General features: G+C 41.7%; 1 protein-coding gene across 4 annotated transcripts; it reads right to left on the minus strand.

Annotated features, from left to right (window-relative positions):
• Nucleotides 1-363: 363 nt before the first annotated feature.
• LOC106791203 (zinc finger protein basonuclin-2-like) lies at nucleotides 364-15,650 on the minus strand. 4 transcript variants are annotated; one of them, XM_014756690.1, is made up of 3 exons: nucleotides 15,564-15,650; nucleotides 14,370-14,981; nucleotides 364-5,603 (listed from the first exon to the last, which is right to left on the minus strand). In XM_014756690.1, exons 2-3 carry the CDS (start codon nucleotides 14,370-14,372, stop codon nucleotides 1,701-1,703), a joined length of 3,906 nt encoding a protein of 1,301 aa, XP_014612176.1. In that variant the 5' UTR covers nucleotides 14,373-14,981; nucleotides 15,564-15,650; the 3' UTR covers nucleotides 364-1,700. The 4 variants fall into 4 exon arrangements, with proteins under 4 accessions (XP_014612176.1, XP_014612185.1, XP_014612194.1 ...); XM_014756699.1 differs by having other exon boundaries at nucleotides 14,370-14,555; nucleotides 15,564-15,640; XM_014756708.1 differs by lacking the exons at nucleotides 14,370-14,981; nucleotides 15,564-15,650 and adding an exon at nucleotides 13,801-13,836.
• Nucleotides 15,651-18,945: the final 3,295 nt, after the last annotated feature.

Here is an 18,945-nt window from a genome sequence, read left to right on the forward strand (position 1 = left end):
AGAAGAGAGAAAGAAGAAAATTTACGCGTTACAATAAAAATAAGATGCAAATTATAAATCGGGACAAAAATTAAACGAGACACATTTCATGCGACCAGTGGTTTTGATCGTGACAGATGGTAATAAGCCGTAATAGGATATCCTCGCGTTAACGAGGAATTATTTTTTTCCCTAATGAGAGACAATAAATAAATTCTAAAATCTATTTTCATTTATCTAGCACGAGACGTCGCCGTCACGCGTCGCTTTGATTCGCTGGTCGGTTCATTTCCTAATATCGTTTGTTCTCTCTCTATCTCTCTCTCTCTCTCTCTCTCTCTCTCTCTCTCTCACACTTTATTTATTTATTACTTTGAATTTCTTTTATTTTTCTTCCTTTCATATATTCTAACCGATCGCACGACAACCTTCGATCTTCGAACGTCGAAAGGTTCTACGCATCTCACGATTTGTTATTTTCTAATATTGAACGATTGCATTTTGTTGTTGTTGATTTTATTTTCTTCTTTCTTTTAATTCCTTTCTCTCTCTTTCTCTCTTTCTCTTGCTCACGCTTTTTTTTTTTTCTTTTCACTTATAATTAATTTCTCTAGCTGCCAACGTATCGTTTGATATCGCTCCGATTTTTTAACTCGCTAATTTAATATCGTCGTTCCTATATATCTCATTTATTCGAAACAACCCTTTTACACAAAAGTCTTCATCTCACGATTTTGTTGATTTACCCAATATTCGGGTAAAAAACGTTCGTTCCGTCGATCGGTCACGCTTCCCTCGTAGCTTAATCGATAATTATTCGCGATACACCGAAAGGTACTATGTTTATATATACAGCAGTGCTAATTGATTATTGATTAAATAGTGACGTATTCGCTAACGTTACGTTATCACAACGATGATAAAATTAGATCGCGCCATCGATCCGGGGATCGATCTACGCGAACGCCTTTTTCTCGAACACACCGAGTTGGTATTTTCGGTCCACCCCTCTTCCGTCTCGCGCCCTCCTTTCAAATGATCTTTTTGATACTCCTCTTTATTTTTTCTCTCCCTCTCTTTCTCTCTTTTTCGTTCGTAACATTTATGGTACCCGCGAACAAACAAAAAAAAAATAAATAAATAAATTCTTTGCAAACTGGAAAAAACAGATAGAGAGAGAGAGAGAGAGAAAAGGGGAAAAAAGAAATCGTATTTTATAAGCTAAATGTATTCGCGCGGTTGTTAAATAAAATAAACACCCTCAAAAATATCACTGGAAAAACTTTGTGAAAATTTGATTATCATCGTGTAATGACTCGAAGCGAAGATAAAAACACGAAATTTGACGAATCGGACGGGTTGTTTCTCTTTGTGAGAAAATTGTCATCTACTTGTGGACCCACCGATAGAGATATCAAGTTGACTAGATTGGAGGGTTCGAAGCACGTCGATTGTTTCTGAGATCTTACGAATAGCCGATTTGAGTAAAGACAGTTTTTAAGAACGCGAAAAATCAAAGTTGAAGTTGGATTTAACGAAAGATCAGCGATATTTTTGAAAATGTTATTATTCGATTATATTGCACGTGGATTAGCGCGAGACGATAGTGCGGGTGGACGATACCCTGGGAGATCAACATGATCGGCGATCGATCGGAATCGTCGTTTAGGATTTTGGCATCACAGTAAGGGGTAGTAGTCGCGTTTGCGGCAAAAGAACGGTCACGAGCCGCTAGTAGATAGAATCGGCAGATCACGATGAGCCTGGGGATCCCTCGAGTGTGCGTCTCTAACGGCTCTCGAACCAAAGACACGATCGCAACCTGGTACGGTACATCTGGCTTCCTCTTTTCTATCGTCCGAGCCAGGAGATGATAACGGTGAGGCCGAGCGAGAGGGTTGTCTGATAGATTGTTCCTGCGAGAATCTCGTCAGGTGGTTTAAATGTTGATGAGTCAAACCATTCAGACCAGCCAGGTGTGAGGCAAAAGAGGACAAGCCTGGAAACGTGGCCCCCAAATGAGGTGGTAAAAGTAGCGGATGTGGCGGTGGTATCCTGCCGGCTAGATCCACCGCAGATGGTGGAAGCCTTGGCGTCAGAGGATAAGCCCCTAGTGGACCGATGCCCGTACCAATAGCAGCGGCAGCTCCGATCCCAGCAGCACCGATACCCGCGTCAGCGTACAGTCTCGCAAGAAACTCGTTGTGCAGAAGAGAATTCATCGGAGCATCCTCGACCCGCGGCGACAAGCTGGATGGCAGGCTACCCGATGAAAGAGGTGGACTCGAAGATGTCGAGAGCAACTTCCGATGAAGGTTGAGATTGGCCGAGTGCCGATCGCGGGATCTCTTGGATGGGAAGGCCGCGTTACAACCATCGACGCTGCAACGGTGCATCAACTTCAGATGGACGTTCTGGTAATGGGTTTTCACACCAAAGTGATTCTGAAAGACCTTGCCACAGGCCGTGCATCGCCGTGGATTGTCACGATCAAGTGGAACCTCCTGGGTACTGACGAAGCCACCATTCTCGTATCTCGCGTAGGTTATCAGGCTATTGTCCATATCCATGGCCGCTGTGGAGGGAGAAGCGCTGGATGAACGAGAGCCATGTGAGGAGTTGTCCATGGTGGTCTCCTGGTGCGTCGTGAGGCTGACGGGGCTGGTAGAGCCGCGGCCAGACCTCGAAGCCACCCGTTGCGTCTCGGTGTACGGCATCATCGTGCGACCCTGCGACAAGGACTCGAGTTGACGCAAAGTGTTGGTCGAGGAGTCGTGGGAGAGCTCGTCAGCTGTCGTTGGACGGCTCTCGACCGAGCTCGGGGCACGGGGGGGATCATCGGGACGCTCACCTTCCTGATTGCGCAGCGCTTCGTCCACCTCATCATCATCATCATCATCCTCGACCTCCTCCAATGGCTCATCGTCTTCGTCCTGCGTCCTCTCGTTCTCCTCCTCCTCCACCTCCTCCACCTCCTCTTCTTCCCCTCCTCGCCTCCTAAAGTCGTCCGAGTTTTTCCGAACGATTTTCTCTTCCGTCGTATCCAATTCATTTTTCGCAACCACGTTTTTGTCCTCACCCTTTACAACCTGCATTTCTGCTTCTAATTTGATATTTTGTCTTGCCCGTTCCTGAGATTCCGATGCCGAATCGCAGATCGCGGTAGTAGAGTTACCTTCAACGTTTGGCTCGTTTAAACATTGTGGCTCTGGACTGATTTGACGTTTAGGCGACTTGACGCTGCTCGCCCTCGAACTGAGATCTCTCGGCTCGTCCTGAGGTAGATCATCGATATTTTCCTTCGTTATTTCTTTACGAACGTTCTCTAACGTCGTTGTGGCTTCTTGTTCACTGTTCGAAGTTGTCTCCGGTGAATTACGGCAGTTTGCATCTCGGTTCTTCGGCGAGGTTGGCGAGACCTTACGTTCTTCTGCTTCGAGACGTGACATCGACATATCTTCCGGTTGATTTTGGAAATCGTCGACTACCGGAACAATTCCACCGTCCGTTATAATACGTCGTTGAACCCGTTCCTCGTCGTTCGAGGAGTCACCGTCCGTCGAGGAGGAATGCACTTCCGCTAAGACAGCGCATCTCGTTGGATGTTGGGATTTCCTTTTGCGTACACCCCTGCTGTGGAGAAGGGTATTCGAATTAAGGGCGTGTTGACCAGCACTAAAGGAATGTTGATCGGTGCCACCCACGGAGTCGTCTTCGTTGCTATCGATATTACTGATGTTCTCTTCGTCAGCCATATCGGTGAAGTAGAGTTTTGGTCGTTTGGCTAAACTGAAGTCAGCCGGTTGTTCGTCATCCTCATCGCCTTGAGTTATACGAGAATGCAATCTGGAAGGTACATCGCTCGTATCGTCTTCCGCGACAACGACAATGCCACCGTCATCGTCGTCGTCGTCTTCTTCGCCCTCGGGTATCATCGACGTCGATGGTGAGACCGTGCAACTGGTTGTACCACCTGAAAACGATCCTCCTCTGGCCGTCGTTGTAGTAGTGGTCATAGATGCAGCAACGGAAGGCGTTCCACAACTCGTAGTCATTGATACTGTAGTGGAAACCGTGCTACTAGGTAAACCCGTGCTGACGGGCATTCTCTGTTGAAGTGGTTCCTCGTAAGGTCTACCTTGGCCCTGCGCTGAAGACAGGTCGAGATGCTTGAAATCCAAGGCACAGAGGGACGCTGGTGAACGCAGCTCGGATGGTGGAGTTAACAATGGGAAAGAACCAAACGGCAAGTGATTGAGTCCTGTTGCTGGTACGGGAAGTCCAACCTGTGGTGGTAGAACTAACGCGTGAGCCATTGAGGAACGACCATCGTGAGGTGAAATCTTCCTTCGGAGATGTGGCGAGTGAAGTTTCGGATTAGGATTGGCACTGTGCCGATTTCTCGATCTTCTCGAGCTAAACATCATGCTGCAACCCTTGACGGTACATTGATGCATCTCTCGGAGATGTACCGCACTAAAATGGATTTTAAGGGCTCCCTTGTCGCAAAACGTCTTCAGACAGACATTGCATTGTACCCTCTTCTTACCGGTGGTCGGATTGATGAAGGGCGTGCCTAGATTTGGTGGCATGTTGGCGGTGGCACCCCATTGTCCCGTTGGTCTTTTCCCAGGAGAATGAGGTTTTCTACCGGGGATACCAGGTGGCCTTCCTAAAGGTGCAGGTTGGAGCGGTAAGGGTGGAGGATGTCTGTGCTCGGCTGCCACGTGTTTAGATGCAGCGTCACGCCTGCTGAGGTTCAATGCACTATCGGAGTTCTCGTCGTCATCCTCGTCCTCCTCTGAGCCAAACTCGCTGCTCTTTTCACCGCTACTGTGAACGTCCGTAGGTGCTGTCAGACCGGCAATGGAACCGGTCGACTTAACCATCGGCGGTGGTGGTGGAAAATGACTGGGAAAGGTAGGTGGTAGAGTACCCGAGGAAACAGCTACGGAAAGCGGATGACCAAAGTTAAGCGCAGACGAAGATACCGGTGCCACCGGCATGTGAGGCCTCTGTAATTGCGAGCTGGACGAATGATGGGGCGGACTGTGCGGACTTTGAGGATTTCTCAAAGACTTTCGACTTTGTAAAAGTTGCTCCGTGGATGGTACAGGTGGTAAAGGTGTAAACGCTGGCAATCCTAATGTACCAAGTTTACGAAAATCAAAGGGTTGCATGCTTTGTAGTCTGTTTAACGGTGACACGTTCATATGAGAATCCAGAGTTCTCGGTGGCGAATTCCCTCGGTTACTCGTTACTCCTGGATTACCACCGGTCGAAACTGACGAATAATGCTTCTGCGTAGTTGGCGAAATCGAGGGGTGCGAGACTGGGGGTGGAGGATGGGGTGGCGCCAGTGGCGGTTGCAACCTCGTACCCGGCGGTGGGAGGCCGCAGTGGAGCAGGTGCAAGGGCGGTGGCAAGTGTGCTAGTGGCATCGTCGGAGGCGAAGGTCGTCTGCTGGGTGACATAGCATCCGTCCCCGGCGTTCCGGCGGCCAGCAGCAACTGCTGCACGAACGGACGCGTCTCGGCGAACCTGAGGAACTGCTGCAACACCAGCGGTTCCTCCTCAGCCGAGCAGATACTCCATCGGTCCAGCACCGGGCCGTTCTGCGAATCCTACGTAACAAACGGAGAAACCAAATTTCAGTTTCGTGCCTCTATTTTCTATTAACATAATATAATGATCAATACAACGCGTAATGGTATGTGATGTTGACAGTGATGGTAACTGTAAGAAAGGTAAGTTAATTAAATTAAAATTTAGGAATATATATCTCATATAATTGCTGTATGAAAAAATATAATCATTCTTATTTCTTATTTTTAATAATATTGCGATGAAATGAAATGAAATGAAATGAAGGTACACCGAACTTTTGACCGATGATGTTAAATATGGGATAGAGAGAATGTGTGCGATATAGGTATCGTGAGAAAGACGTAAGTTATTAGAAGGTAGAAACGAAACTAGTTTTCCAGCGTGAATCATGTAAGGTGGCTGGCAAATGAAAAATTCAAATTCTCGCGCGTTAACTCGTTAGAACGTCGAACCAGTTTTTCCCGACTCCCCTTTCCCTTACCAAGAGCAAGGCCGTATCGTATCCTTCTCCCTCCCACCGTTGCTAATTCTCCTCGGTTCGATCGTGTTATCCCATTCTTTCTTTATCTCGATACTAATCGATGTCGTGTCTGTCTCGATTCGAGTAGACTATTGTGAGATTTTATTTTTTGCTCACGTTGTTAACTCCAAACTCCTAAATCTGTCTTCTTGGTGCCTTTTAGCGAGATTTCGACAGTTGGTACGGACGTCATGGTTCGGCCGTTAGAGTCACGGCTTCTTATAAATTCAGGGTGGCCGTTTATATAGAACGCCCGTAAGCTTGTCTCTCGCCGGCTTGTATATTTACACATTCCGACGGACTCGACGTAACGCAGGACGCCCAGCGCCGCGACGCTTTTCGCGTCCCGTGTATATTTCTTCAAGCTGCCGTACCCGAACGCCGATCGAAAGGAAAAGAAAAAGAGAAAGACAGAGACAGAGAGTGAGAGAAAGATCTAGACGTACCAGCTTGGGTACTCGAATTCACGATCAGTCAAATCAACCACTCCAAATTAAATCGCAAAGAAACTGTTGTATTATTTATTTCTAAGTTTCTTCTTGTTCTATTCGTGAAAATCAAATAGAAATATTAAAGGATGTCGAATAAAAATATATTCGATTTATAAATTGTGATTTGATGAATGAATGATTAAATAATAATATCAATCGAATCCGATCACTACAAATATTATCGCAAATAAACTGTCGCAATTATTTTCAAAATAAATGAAGAAATATTGAGATATTTTGAGTAAAAGATATAGACGAATTTTTAATTGTATTTTACGCGATTGAATAATTAAGAAATATGTGATAATATTTTATTTTACAATTTTTGTTTTCAACAATTCACGATGATTTATATTTAATTTAACGAATATAACGTATAACATATTATACATTAAATGTAAAGATTCGAAACGTACGTGGTTCGCACGCGTGCGTGTCTTTCAAAGTATTACGTTGAAAAGAAATTCAGGAAGATTCTGCGAAACGACTAAACTGTTCGGCAGTTTTGCGCGAAAGGAACGCGGAGATCTAAGCGGTTGGGATCTCTAAGAAACGGAACGCTACCGTGAGACTCGAATTTAATTCCGCACGCGAATGAGATCCTCGGCCACGTTTAGCGGTAACTTCTAATCATTCTTTCGGTTGAAAAGAACCTAAATCGAACGTATTTCAACGTTTAAATTCCATAGTTTTGTTAAAATAATTACGTGAAATCTGGCTAATGGTCAAAATATAAAAACTTAAACAAAAACAAAAAATAAAAATGTCTTTTATTATTCGAAAGTATTATTTGACCTTTTACTTTTAAAAGAGTAACTGTTTTAAATAGGATAAATAATCGCATACGAGTATGTTTTTACTAAGAACATTTATATCAGAGAACAAAATCACAAGACAGTTTGTAGTTTGCGAGGGTATCTCTCCTTGATTAATTACTGGAATGTGTACGGTCGTTAAATATTGGCGGGTTTGTAGTAAGTTGAATCACGGTAATTAATCGTTTTATTCGCTGATGTACCGATTCGGTCGTTTGAAATAGGAAACGTTAGCAATGGCTTCTAGATCTTGTTCGTGTGTGAGATTTCCAAGCGTATTTGGAATTTGTACAGTTTGCAGAGATATATGCGCCTGGGAAATAGCTCGCGCTCGTTGGCCCGGAATAAAGCAGACGACTGTTAGTCAGGAACGAGGAAAACTATTGTATAACGCATAATTAAGGAAAAGGTAGAGTAAGGTAATTCTTGTTTTATACCATCTAGAACGAGAGAAAGAAAGAGAGAAAGAGAGAAAGAGATAGAAAAGGGTGAAACAAGATTCTCTTGGACGACACGAACGAGATTTCGTCGTCGCCGTCCACCGTCGAGCTTTTCTCCTAGCAGCTATTATTAACCCTAACATAAGTGGATGCTGTATAATGTCTTCGTTATCTCGACTATTTATACTCACGGCTACGTTCAATTCAAAACGTAGTTTCTAATTTTAAAGAATTTCTAACGAATCGAAGAAATTCGTAAGAAAATTAAAAAATAATCTAACAAAACAACAACAAAAAATACAAATGAATTTCTGACAAAAGTATCGACAAATATAACAAATTAATATCCCCTTTCCACTCCCCCCCTACCCGCGTACGAGGAAACAATCTCCATAAGGTCGTTTGAAAAAGATTTCTAAGAAAAAAAGAAAAAGAAAATAAAAAAGAATTCTCATAACATATATATACTGGCGAGACCGATGATCATCGTCCAGTCTCATTCTCGCGTGCGCGCGCGCGCGCGCGACACGTCACGCGTGGTACCCGCGACGATGATTCGCTGTCTCCGGTATACGCAACTCGAAAGGGGCGGGGAAAAAATGTTGCTTCCAGTTGGTGTTGCCATCTATCGGCACGGTCCCTGAACATGTCTTGAGAAGAACTGGCGTTGGCGTTGGCGGTGGCGGTGGAGGTGGAGGTGGCGGTGAATGTGGAGGTGGAGGCGGTGGCGCTGGCAGTGGCGGTGGTTTTAGCGATCGAAAAGGCAATGCCATCCGTGACTGGACAACTGCATATGATTTCACGGTCGGCGAGTTCCGTCTTATTCGTGTGTAGAAATCGTGAAGATCTCGCGTGGATATCCGCCACTAAATTGGATCGCGACTACCTGCGTCTCTTCCTTCTGTCTCCTTTCGATATTAAACTATCTTTCTCTCTCAATCTTTTTAAAACTCCTTCCCTAGTTCGCCTTTCTCTCCTTTACGAACCTTCTACATACATACATACATACAACGTATATATATATATATATATGTGTTGTGTATTATCTATCTCTTCCTTTCTTCAACTTGTGAGAGCTAGCTCGTTCTCGTTAGCAAGACCGTCAGAGAAATCATCGAATCGTCAATCGTGACTCAGTTGTACCTATCGTACCTGTCTTGTCGGTATCTAACAAAGAGAAATTTCAAACCCTTTTAGACTATTTATTATTGTCAATAATTTCATTTCATATTTGTTCTATTAATAATTTTCCATCGATCTAACTATTGTATTTTATCGTTATACGTGTTTGCAATAATAAACGTCGAATTTTGTCTGCGATATTTAATTAATTAAATTAAACTATATAACATTTGTTATTTTATTACTATTTATTATATAAATATACATATATATGTATGAATTTATTATTATTGTTATTATCTAGATATTTATAGATGATTGAAAAGCCCGAAGCGACGATAAGTTTAAGATTATCTCGAGCGAGGACTTAAATATCCAACATGTTTTCCATCTTTGATATTCGATTAAAAATAGAATAGCGTCCTGGAAATTTCTAAGGAAATTCTCACTGATCATCTACCAAACAACCCTCTGTGTTCGCCGATATCGCTTTTCCGTCGATCCCGTCTAGAACTTGGCAAGAGGCTTTGTTTTCTTTGAAAGACCGGAGCCGATAATTCAAGCGGTTTACTTATCGCGCGACGAGCTCGTTTTTATTACACACTTTCGAGCTCGCGTCGCAAACGCGTCATGCGTTATATTCGTACGGGCTCGATAGGAGAGAGAGAGGACCGACTTTGACTATCGAATATCAGATTTGACGAATTTCTATTCGAACGATCAAATTTAACTTTTCGCCGCAGCCCGATGAATTATATTCTTTATTTTAAATTACGTTCTTAGAAAAACTCGTACCCAAATATTTCTTTTTGTCATAACGATTTAAAACGAGAATTAAGAAAGAAAGAAAAAAGAAAAGTATTTGTTTTTTCGTCAAAGAAATCTTTTTTAACGCGACCGAATCCATCGATTCGTAATAAATTTTATTCGGTCGTACGTAACGTATCATTAAATGTCGTTTTCGAAAATTACGTCTAGTCGATTTTTTTTCCATTTTTTTTAACTTTTGAAATAAGAAGAAATATTAATAATAATAATAATAAAAAGCAAAAAAAAAAAAGAAAGAGTTGGTTCCTAACCAACTCGGGAGAAAATCGTGACGACGAAAGCAATTCATAATGTCGAAGGATGAACAATGTAACTTTGATCGTACGGTCCTCTGCATTTAACTAATCATTATCGCCAGGTAATTCATTCTGCCCTCGAGCGAATTCTTTTAAGAGTGTGTATGCTCAACTCTCGAAGATTTGCGATTATTACCCACGGATCACGAACCACCAAGACGACGACTACGACTACGACGATCGATTAACGTACGACACGCATTTTGAGTATTATTTTAAAAGGAAAAAAAAGAAAGATTAAACATTAAAAGGAAAAAGTACCGTAGTTATAAAGAAGAAGAAGAATAAGAAGAAGAAGAGGAAGAAAAATGTTTTATCACGTTGAAAGGATATCACGAACAATAATCGCAAAAGGCTCATCCCTTCCTCCCCGCCCTTCCCCCCATAACCATTAAAAACGTTCTTCATTTTGTTCATCTTCATTATAATTTTTCTTACTTCATTTTTTGATGATCCTCAGCGAAGTAAAGTTAATGATACACGAGGACCGTTCTCGATCGAGAGATCCACTTGATTTTCTGTCAGAATTCGACAACTACTCCTTGGACCACTCGAGATAAACGCTATAATTTATCGCGTTCTCTTCGAAATCAGTACGAAGACGTTTTTTCGTCCTTTATTTCCTTTTTTTCTCGACTTCGAATTTCTTTTACTCTTCTTCCTATTTTTATTTCTCTCTCACTCTCTGTCTCTCTCTCTCGCTCTCTCTCCCCCTCTTTCTTTTTCTACCTTCAATAAAATCGACTAACAATAGTTGACATAAATGACACGTCCTGAGTTTTAATTTCCTTATTCGACTCGCGCGTCCTTGCAAACTTCTTTTTTGTTTACGCTCCAATGGATTCTTCCTTCTCTCTCTCTCTCTCTCTCTTTCTTTTGTGAAAGGGATAGCTTCTACTACCTCCACGGCTCACCTCCGTAATTTACGGTTTTGGCTCATGCTCCCATCGAGGTGGAGTAATGACAGGTCGATCGGTTCTTTGAGCTACCATCTTCGAAGGTGGTTTCTTTCCCTTTTCGTGTCTTCTATCATAGCTCTCTCTCTCTCTCTCTCTCTCTCTCTCTTTCTTTCTCTTTCTTTCTTACTCTCTCTCTCTCTCTCTTCCTTTCTTTTTATTTTTTTCGTTAATTCTACTCTTTTCTCCATTTATTTTTTCTCTTTCTTTCTATACTTCATACATTTTCTTGTAACTCACGTCAAATATAACGAGAGAGAGAGAGAGAGAGAGAGAGAGGGAGAGTACAAATATTTTCGAGCTTGGGCCACCTGTGCGTGAGAAATGATTACGTATTCGTGCGAGATCGTTGTTATACTTCGCTGCTTGAAACCGTGCGAGAAGAAGAAAGAAAGAGAAAAAGATGATTTATCGTCTCGCCTTTCTTTTACTAGATAAATCAAAAACAAAAAAAAAAAAAAAAAAAAAAAAAGAGATTAGAGTAATATCAGTTGATGAAATTTATACACAAGCCATTACAATTATCCATTAATATAATTTCAAATCCGTAATATAAAACATNAAAAAAGAAAATAAAAAAGAGATTAGAGTAATATCAGTTGATGAAATTTATACACAAGCCATTACAATTATCCATTAATATAATTTCAAATCCGTAATATAAAACATTTGCAAAAATAATCAAAGGATAAAAAGAATATGAATCAAATCAGGTTACATGAAACAAAAAAAAAATGGAACAAGAAAAAATTGATCGATCTTTCATATCGTTCGATAATTTTATTGGAAATTCTTCAGCTAAACGATAAACACAGTTGAAATTAGTCGCACTCGTTTCTTTCACGGTTATTCGAGGTAGGACAGAGAAACGTATAGAGAGAAAGAAAGAAAGAAAGAAAGAGAGAGAGAGAGAGAGAAAGGACGATGAAATAAAGGGGGGTAGAGAAAGAGTAAGAGAAAGAGAAATGGATTTTATCGGCGGCGCTCTCGCGAAATATAAAAAGAAGAATAAGAGAATAATAATAATAATAATAATAATATAAGAAGAAGAAGAAGAAGCAAGTGTTGGAGCGATTCGTGACGCGGTCGGCCGCTCGTGGGTCCGAGAGCGCAACTCGCTCGTAAATCTCAGCAAGTCTACGAACGAGCGGAGAAGAGGAGGCGGTGGTTGGTTGGCTGTTTGCGGCGTTGGTTTCGCGTTTGTACCGGATGGCCTTTCCGTCCAGTGCCCCGGTAGTAGTATCGTCCGCCAGTTAAACTGGCTACGCTCGTGCCCCTGTAAAATCCTACTGAATTCCACAACATACCTCTCTCTCTCTCTCTCTCTCTCTCTTTCACTCTCTCACTATCTCATTCTCTCTCTGTCTCTCTCTCACTCACTCTCTCTCTCATTCTATTTCTTACTGTTACTGGATGTTCCTGCCGTTCCACTACCGTTTACCATCTTTCAGTACGCCAACGAAATTGACGTCCACTTTGACTCGAGAGTTAGAATAGTTCCCTACGATGTACATCGCGATTTTCTTCTTTGCGTTACGATCTAACCGTTCGAAACTTTCTACGCGACTGATTTTACGGTGTAATACTCGTGGGATAGCCATTGCTCCGCTATCGTTAAACCGTACAATCTGGGCGTCCGACAGTGTTCTTCTTATGATCTTTTTTTTTGTCCTTTTTATTTTATTTTTCTCATAAAAAAATTCGTATCCTATTGTAGAATGTTATTTTCGTGAAATTTTCGATTGATTTTCTTATTATTCTATTACTTTTTTTTTTTTTTTTAATGTTCAATTTATAATAACCGTGAACAATTTATCGGTTTATTATAATATTATATTGAAGAAAAAGAGAAGAAAATCACAGCGATAAGAGAAAGATAGATTAGAATTAGTAACGTTTAGAGTTATTTAAAGGGGAAGCTGGTAAGACATTACGTTCGCCTAATTCGTAGGGTAGGGCTCTCGTTTCGGTATTCCGGGCACGTACGTGTCGTTTTAAGTAATCATACGTTCTTTCCCGACCTACGGTACAAAACGACTTCTTTAGCCACGTGCGCTTACTATAAGCGATCGACACACAACTAACGTTTAAATGGGACGAGCATAACGCTCTCTTCTTATAGTTCATTATCAAAAACTCGTTATCCATAGATCTTAGAAATACATAATAGAGGATATTGAAGAAATTTTATTGAAGAAATGAAAATATGTGTTGGGGTAAGTTTTTCATATATTAAAAATGATTCTTGGCAAGAAATTTTGATCGATACAAGGTTGGCATCGCATCATCGGCGGTGATCGAACACGTGTAAAATCGGGGACGATCTCGATGGCAGGATCTCGCTTTTAAGTATACTCGCGTGTAAAATTCATCGCGATTAAATTCCAGGGTCGTGAGCGCGCGAGCGCGATCTTACAACGTCGGTACGGAGAGTCTTCTACACCGGTACGGTACAACGGAGATTGTGAAAAAGAAAAAGATAGATAGGAGAGAGAAAGAGAGAGAGAGAGAGAGAGAGAGAGAGAGAGAGAGAAAGAGATCGGTACGCGTCGTGTGTCCCGGTCGGTCCGCGTTTAAAGCTTCGTGTATCGTGGAAGAAACCGGTTTTCCGTACGTTTTAATTTCACGCCAACATCGGCGCAATTCAGTTTACACGGATACTCCCCATTTTCTAACGCGTCTCGCTAAGATTAATGTCTAAGCTCGAGAGATGGGTACCTACTACTACCTCGGGCCGCGTACTTACTTGCCGATTTTTACCAACAACGCGAACGGTCTCCTCCTCATTCTCATCCTCATCCTCATCCTCATCCTCCTTCTCCTCCTCATCGCACACTCGTCCTCGTCTTCGTCTTCGTCGTCGTCATCGTAGTCGTTGTCGTCGCAGTCGTTGTAGTCGTATTCGTTATTTCCGGCACGTGAAAATAAAAAAAAATCTAAATCGTATAAACGTCCTCTATTTTAACTTCACATCGACGATTTCAACGAGTGGAACGTCGTGTTCTTTTCTCTTTCTATTTCTATCTCTATCTCATTGGTTTCTATGTATATTTATATATACATTTACGTTTTATTCGTTAGGTTCGTTACACTTTGTTAAGTTTCTAATCGAAAAAAAGATAATCGATGAAAATATCGTTGTTATCGATATTACGAAGGATCGATTCGAAACGAGCAAGTGTTAGCAAATAAATGGCAAAGAAACAAAAATCGTAACACACAAAACGTAAGATCGTGGTGAGAGGATCGTCACAGCACAAAAAGCGACGATTCCCCTTTTCAAAGATCCTATCATAATACCACGGTGTTCATTACCATTTCGTTTCTTTTTCTCCTTTTTCGACGACTTCCGCTTTACATTCCTTCCCTTTTTTCCCTTTCTTCTTCGTTCGGCACTATTATACTTCATGGACGACGAACTTAACAGTCAACGAAATTTTCTTCGCGACGCTTCGGCGCACTCTCGTTGTTTGTCACTTTGATCAGACGACTTGGACATTCCTTAAATGCGAATAAGATGATTTTTCTCTTCTCACTTACTTTTATACATGTTGACACACCACCGAGTGGTGGATATCGATCGAACGAGACTGCATTTGTGTAAATCGAAATACACGAGGAGTCCTACATTCTTTTTTTCTTGACGTTTATATTTGCTTGTATCTTAAATTCGTTTCTTTTACCATCGAATTCTCTCTTTTTTCCTGTTGTTCGTTTAGCGAATGAGACACGTTTACTCGAACGAGTCCGACGGGATTCTCCTCGCGTATTTACATATCGTCGAGCATGCGATTCACATTTAACATCGATACGACGATTCTCGTTTCGATAATTAAAAACGAGCTATCCACCGAGTCACTTATCGTCCACGATTCACTTATTTTTCTTCCCTTCATATTAACGTTGACACTTATTTTTCTCCGTATTCTATCATTAAAATGATCATTTCTTTCGACACACTATCGTATCACTGATAGATCCAATTCTCCCGAGATGTATATAATATTCCGATATATGTTCGAGACACATTAGTCTCTTTCTCTCTCTCTCTCTTTTTTTCTCTCTCTCTCTCTCTCTCCCATTCTCTGATGTGACACACGATTGACGGAAAATAAACTGGCAGTAAATCAAGTTCGATAATAGTGCTGATAGAACTTGTCAACGTCTATCCTCTTCTGATTTCCCCTAGTTACTTCTGTTATTTCATTTTATCCTCTTTAAACGAATCCACGAGGTTGCGCACCGACGGATCAAATGTCAAACTTGTCGCACGTGTTGAATTCGTTCGAAAGTTTCGCTGTCGTCCAAGGTGTTTTTTGAAGATAAGACGAAAGGAAGTGATACCTTCTTAAAAGGATAAGGGATAAGAAAGGTAGAGATGTGTAGAGGATAATAGAGGAAATAGAGGAAGAAAAATAGAAATATAACGAAAGAAAGTGAACGAGTGAATGAGTAAGAAAAACATAGAGTGAGAGAGAGAGAGAGAGAGAGAGAGAGAGGGGAACTCACCTGCAGTATGTATCCTCGCGTATAATCCTCGTAGGTCCAGCCAAAGGCGGCTAGGAGACGTGTCACTTGCGCGTGGGGCAACTGGTTGAACAACTGATCGAGCAAGATCTTAAGGCGTATCGGTAGTGCGCGCGAGCCGTAGAGTACGAGGGATGCGACGTCAAACGCGGCCGTCGGCTCGACAGTCTCTGAAGCTGGTGGCCTCTCCTCCTTCTCCGCGAGTTCGCCACCACCACCAGCACTACCACCACCACCACTGCCGTCGGCAGTGGCACCGCCAGCGCCGTTACGTTCCCCACCAGTGCTACTACTCCTACCACCGCCACCACCACCACCACCACCACAACCACCACCTCCACTTCCAGCGACACCGGTGACGTCTCCTCCTCCACCTCCGCCTCCTTCTCCAACGGTGCTGCCTGCCGGCGTCGTCGTCACCGTCGTCATCGTCGTCGGCGTCGTCGAAGCTGCCTGCTTTACCCTCCCTACGGCGCTTTTGTCCTCCCTACCAGTGGCACGGGGGCTGGAGACGACATCCCCACTACCGTTATTACCACCACCACCTCCACCGCAACCACCGCCACTACCACTACCACCACTACTACCACTGGCGACCCTCGTCTGCTGCTGCTGCTGCTGCTGTTGCTGTTGAGACTCCTGCTGCTGCTGCTGCTGCTGTTTTTGCTGTTTCTGTTGTTGTTGCTGCTGCTGCTTCTGGAGGGTTGACAGTCGTGCTAGCGCTGAAACACACGCCAATGGAAAGAGAAATTAGAAAACAAAGAAATCTTCTCTCTCTTCTCTTTATTTTCATTCTTTCTTTCTTTCTTTGCCAATATATGCGCGGGTGAATATGAACAAATGGCCCTTACCAAAACACTCTTTTTGATCCCTCCCCATGTCTCCTGTCCTTATCCATCTTTCTGATAGTTACCTATATATATATATATATATATATATATATATATATATATATATGTATTCTCTTTCTCTTTTTCTCTTCGTTGTTCCCACGACCGGTTCCGCGTCTATCTACCCATCTCTCTTTCTCTCCCTCTCTCTTCCTCACCCATTCATTCTATCTTCCTTTCTCTCTCTTTCTTATACTTCATTCTCTGTCCTCGCTTATCGTCGAAGCAACCTAAGTTCGCTGTGCTAGCAAAGGTACTTACTTACCCCCACCTATCTAGTTCAGACCTACTCTCCTCTCCCCCTCCCCCAGTTCAACTCACTCTATCTCATCTAGTATATCTTTTTCTCTCTTTATCTAACCTCCCGCTCTTCGACGATACTACGAAGCATCGTCGAGTGACGAGTACCGTGCTACTCTAGCCGTCTAGCGCGAGTCATCCCCACCGTTCAGATTTTCTCATGAATCTTGGCGTCCATCAACCTGCTGCCACCACCGTCGTCGTCGTCGTCGTCGTCGTTGTCGTCTTCATTGTCGTCGTTCACCTATTTTGTAAGTTCCTCGTTCTTTGTATGTCATACTCGTTTTTTTCTCCATTTTTTGTATTTACTTATAGATATATTATGTTTTTTTTTTTTTTAATATTAGACTATTACTAACGAATTGTGTGCAAGTGGGACAAGCAAATTTATATAGAACCGTTAGTGTCATTAATGAATTTAATGAAGTCATTTTCAAATCGATAATAATTATTAGCATTTGATTGAATTTAATCAAATATAATAGGACTTTGATTTAAACAGGATGATCGAGGGATAAATAACGCGAATAAATCAATATTCTATTGCACATTTAAACTCGATTTGATTCGTACGTTTGACAACGGATTAGTAAGATTTTGATTAATCTAAATATCGAATAAACGTGAACAGAGGTCAATCGAGATTCTTTTCTTTTTCTAATATTAAAAGAGATTAACTACAAGAGTAGAATGATTGTCCCATCTACGACGAAGAATTGTATCTCAAAAGTATTTCCAATAAAAATTCGTTAAAGTTGTATAAATTATATTATATAAATTTGTTATTACATCACTTGAAAAAAAAAAACTGTCTAATAAATTTTCTTTTATATTATTATACGCGTTTAAATAATACGATAAGATTAGAATTCAAAGTCCGTTCTATATTATGATATTTTGAAAATTTCTTGACCGTATACCGAATGCACAAGTAACAGTATCCCTTGAACGTTCGTAATGTGCACACGAGCAGATCGTATTTGATTATCTTATGCGAATGATAAATGTAGTTCTCGCGCAAGGCGTTTGTTAAAAACTATGTATATATATATATTTATATATACGAAGAAGAAAAAGCGGACATCGTTGTTTCACGCGGACGTGAAGGTAAGACAAGGCAAGGTAAGGCGTAGGTCTTTCGGGACGCTTTCCCCGTAGAACCGTCACGCTTTTCGCACCTGACGATTCCTATCTCGAGACACGAAAGTTTATGGGGCCTTCTACCGTTGTGGTGGCACGGTCTCTCTCTCTCTCTCTCTCTCTTCCTCCTTTTTTCCCTTTCTCTCTCTCTCTCTCTTTCTTTCTTTCTTTCTTTCTCGATCATATCGTCATTGGTCGTATTTGAAATCGTACGACGAAAACGTTAATCGAACTTGTGTTTGTTAATGTTTTTCTGCCTATCGGTTAACCGATCGAACCTGAACATTGTCGGGAAAGGCGTGAACACTGTCGTGAAATTTATTTATGTAGATCCGAAAATAAATTAATGACAGAATGTATATATATATAGATTGACCGATAAAACGATTTGTTATTTGTTTCATTTTATTATATTAATCCTTCGTTTTCTACTAAACAATCATTTCTTTTTAATAGATCATCTAGGTAATAGAAAGATGACGATTGCAAGATCACAATCGTAACGTTCATTTAATCAAACACCGGACTTCGTATAATCAATATAATCAATCCGATGACATAGTAGTATCATTTTTTCTAATAATACAAATACAAAAATATCGAAGATTCCATTAAGTTTCTATGATACAAACCGAAGAGGATGTCGTCGTCGAGCAAGTAACAATAAAACGATTGATTAGTCTGCCTGTCTCTTTATAATCGAAGGTCAAATTTATATTTTTACACTTTCGATGATAGAAAATCATTCTCGCGATGATCTTTACTTTGTCGAAGTACGCGGCGGGAGGATCTATTATGTAAATTTTTTTTGTTCGATTGGAACCTTTAACATTAACAGGGCGGTATATTTCTTACACGACGATGTGCCCCGTTGGATTTGTGATTGTCGTTGTAGGTGCTACGGAGAAGCAACCAGGGACCCAGTCAGTTAAAGGGCCCACCGCGAGCGGTCTCGACCTTCTCAGCGTGGTTCGCAGCATGAGCTTGATAGAAATCACGGAGTCATCGAGATTGGGCGCCACTTGTCATTAATG

The sequence above is a fragment of the Polistes canadensis genome, unplaced genomic scaffold (genome assembly GCF_001313835.1).
Source record: "Polistes canadensis isolate GaletaPanama2010 unplaced genomic scaffold, ASM131383v1 scaffold_7, whole genome shotgun sequence".
In the NCBI taxonomy this organism is placed as follows: Eukaryota; Metazoa; Arthropoda; class Insecta; order Hymenoptera; family Vespidae; genus Polistes; species Polistes canadensis.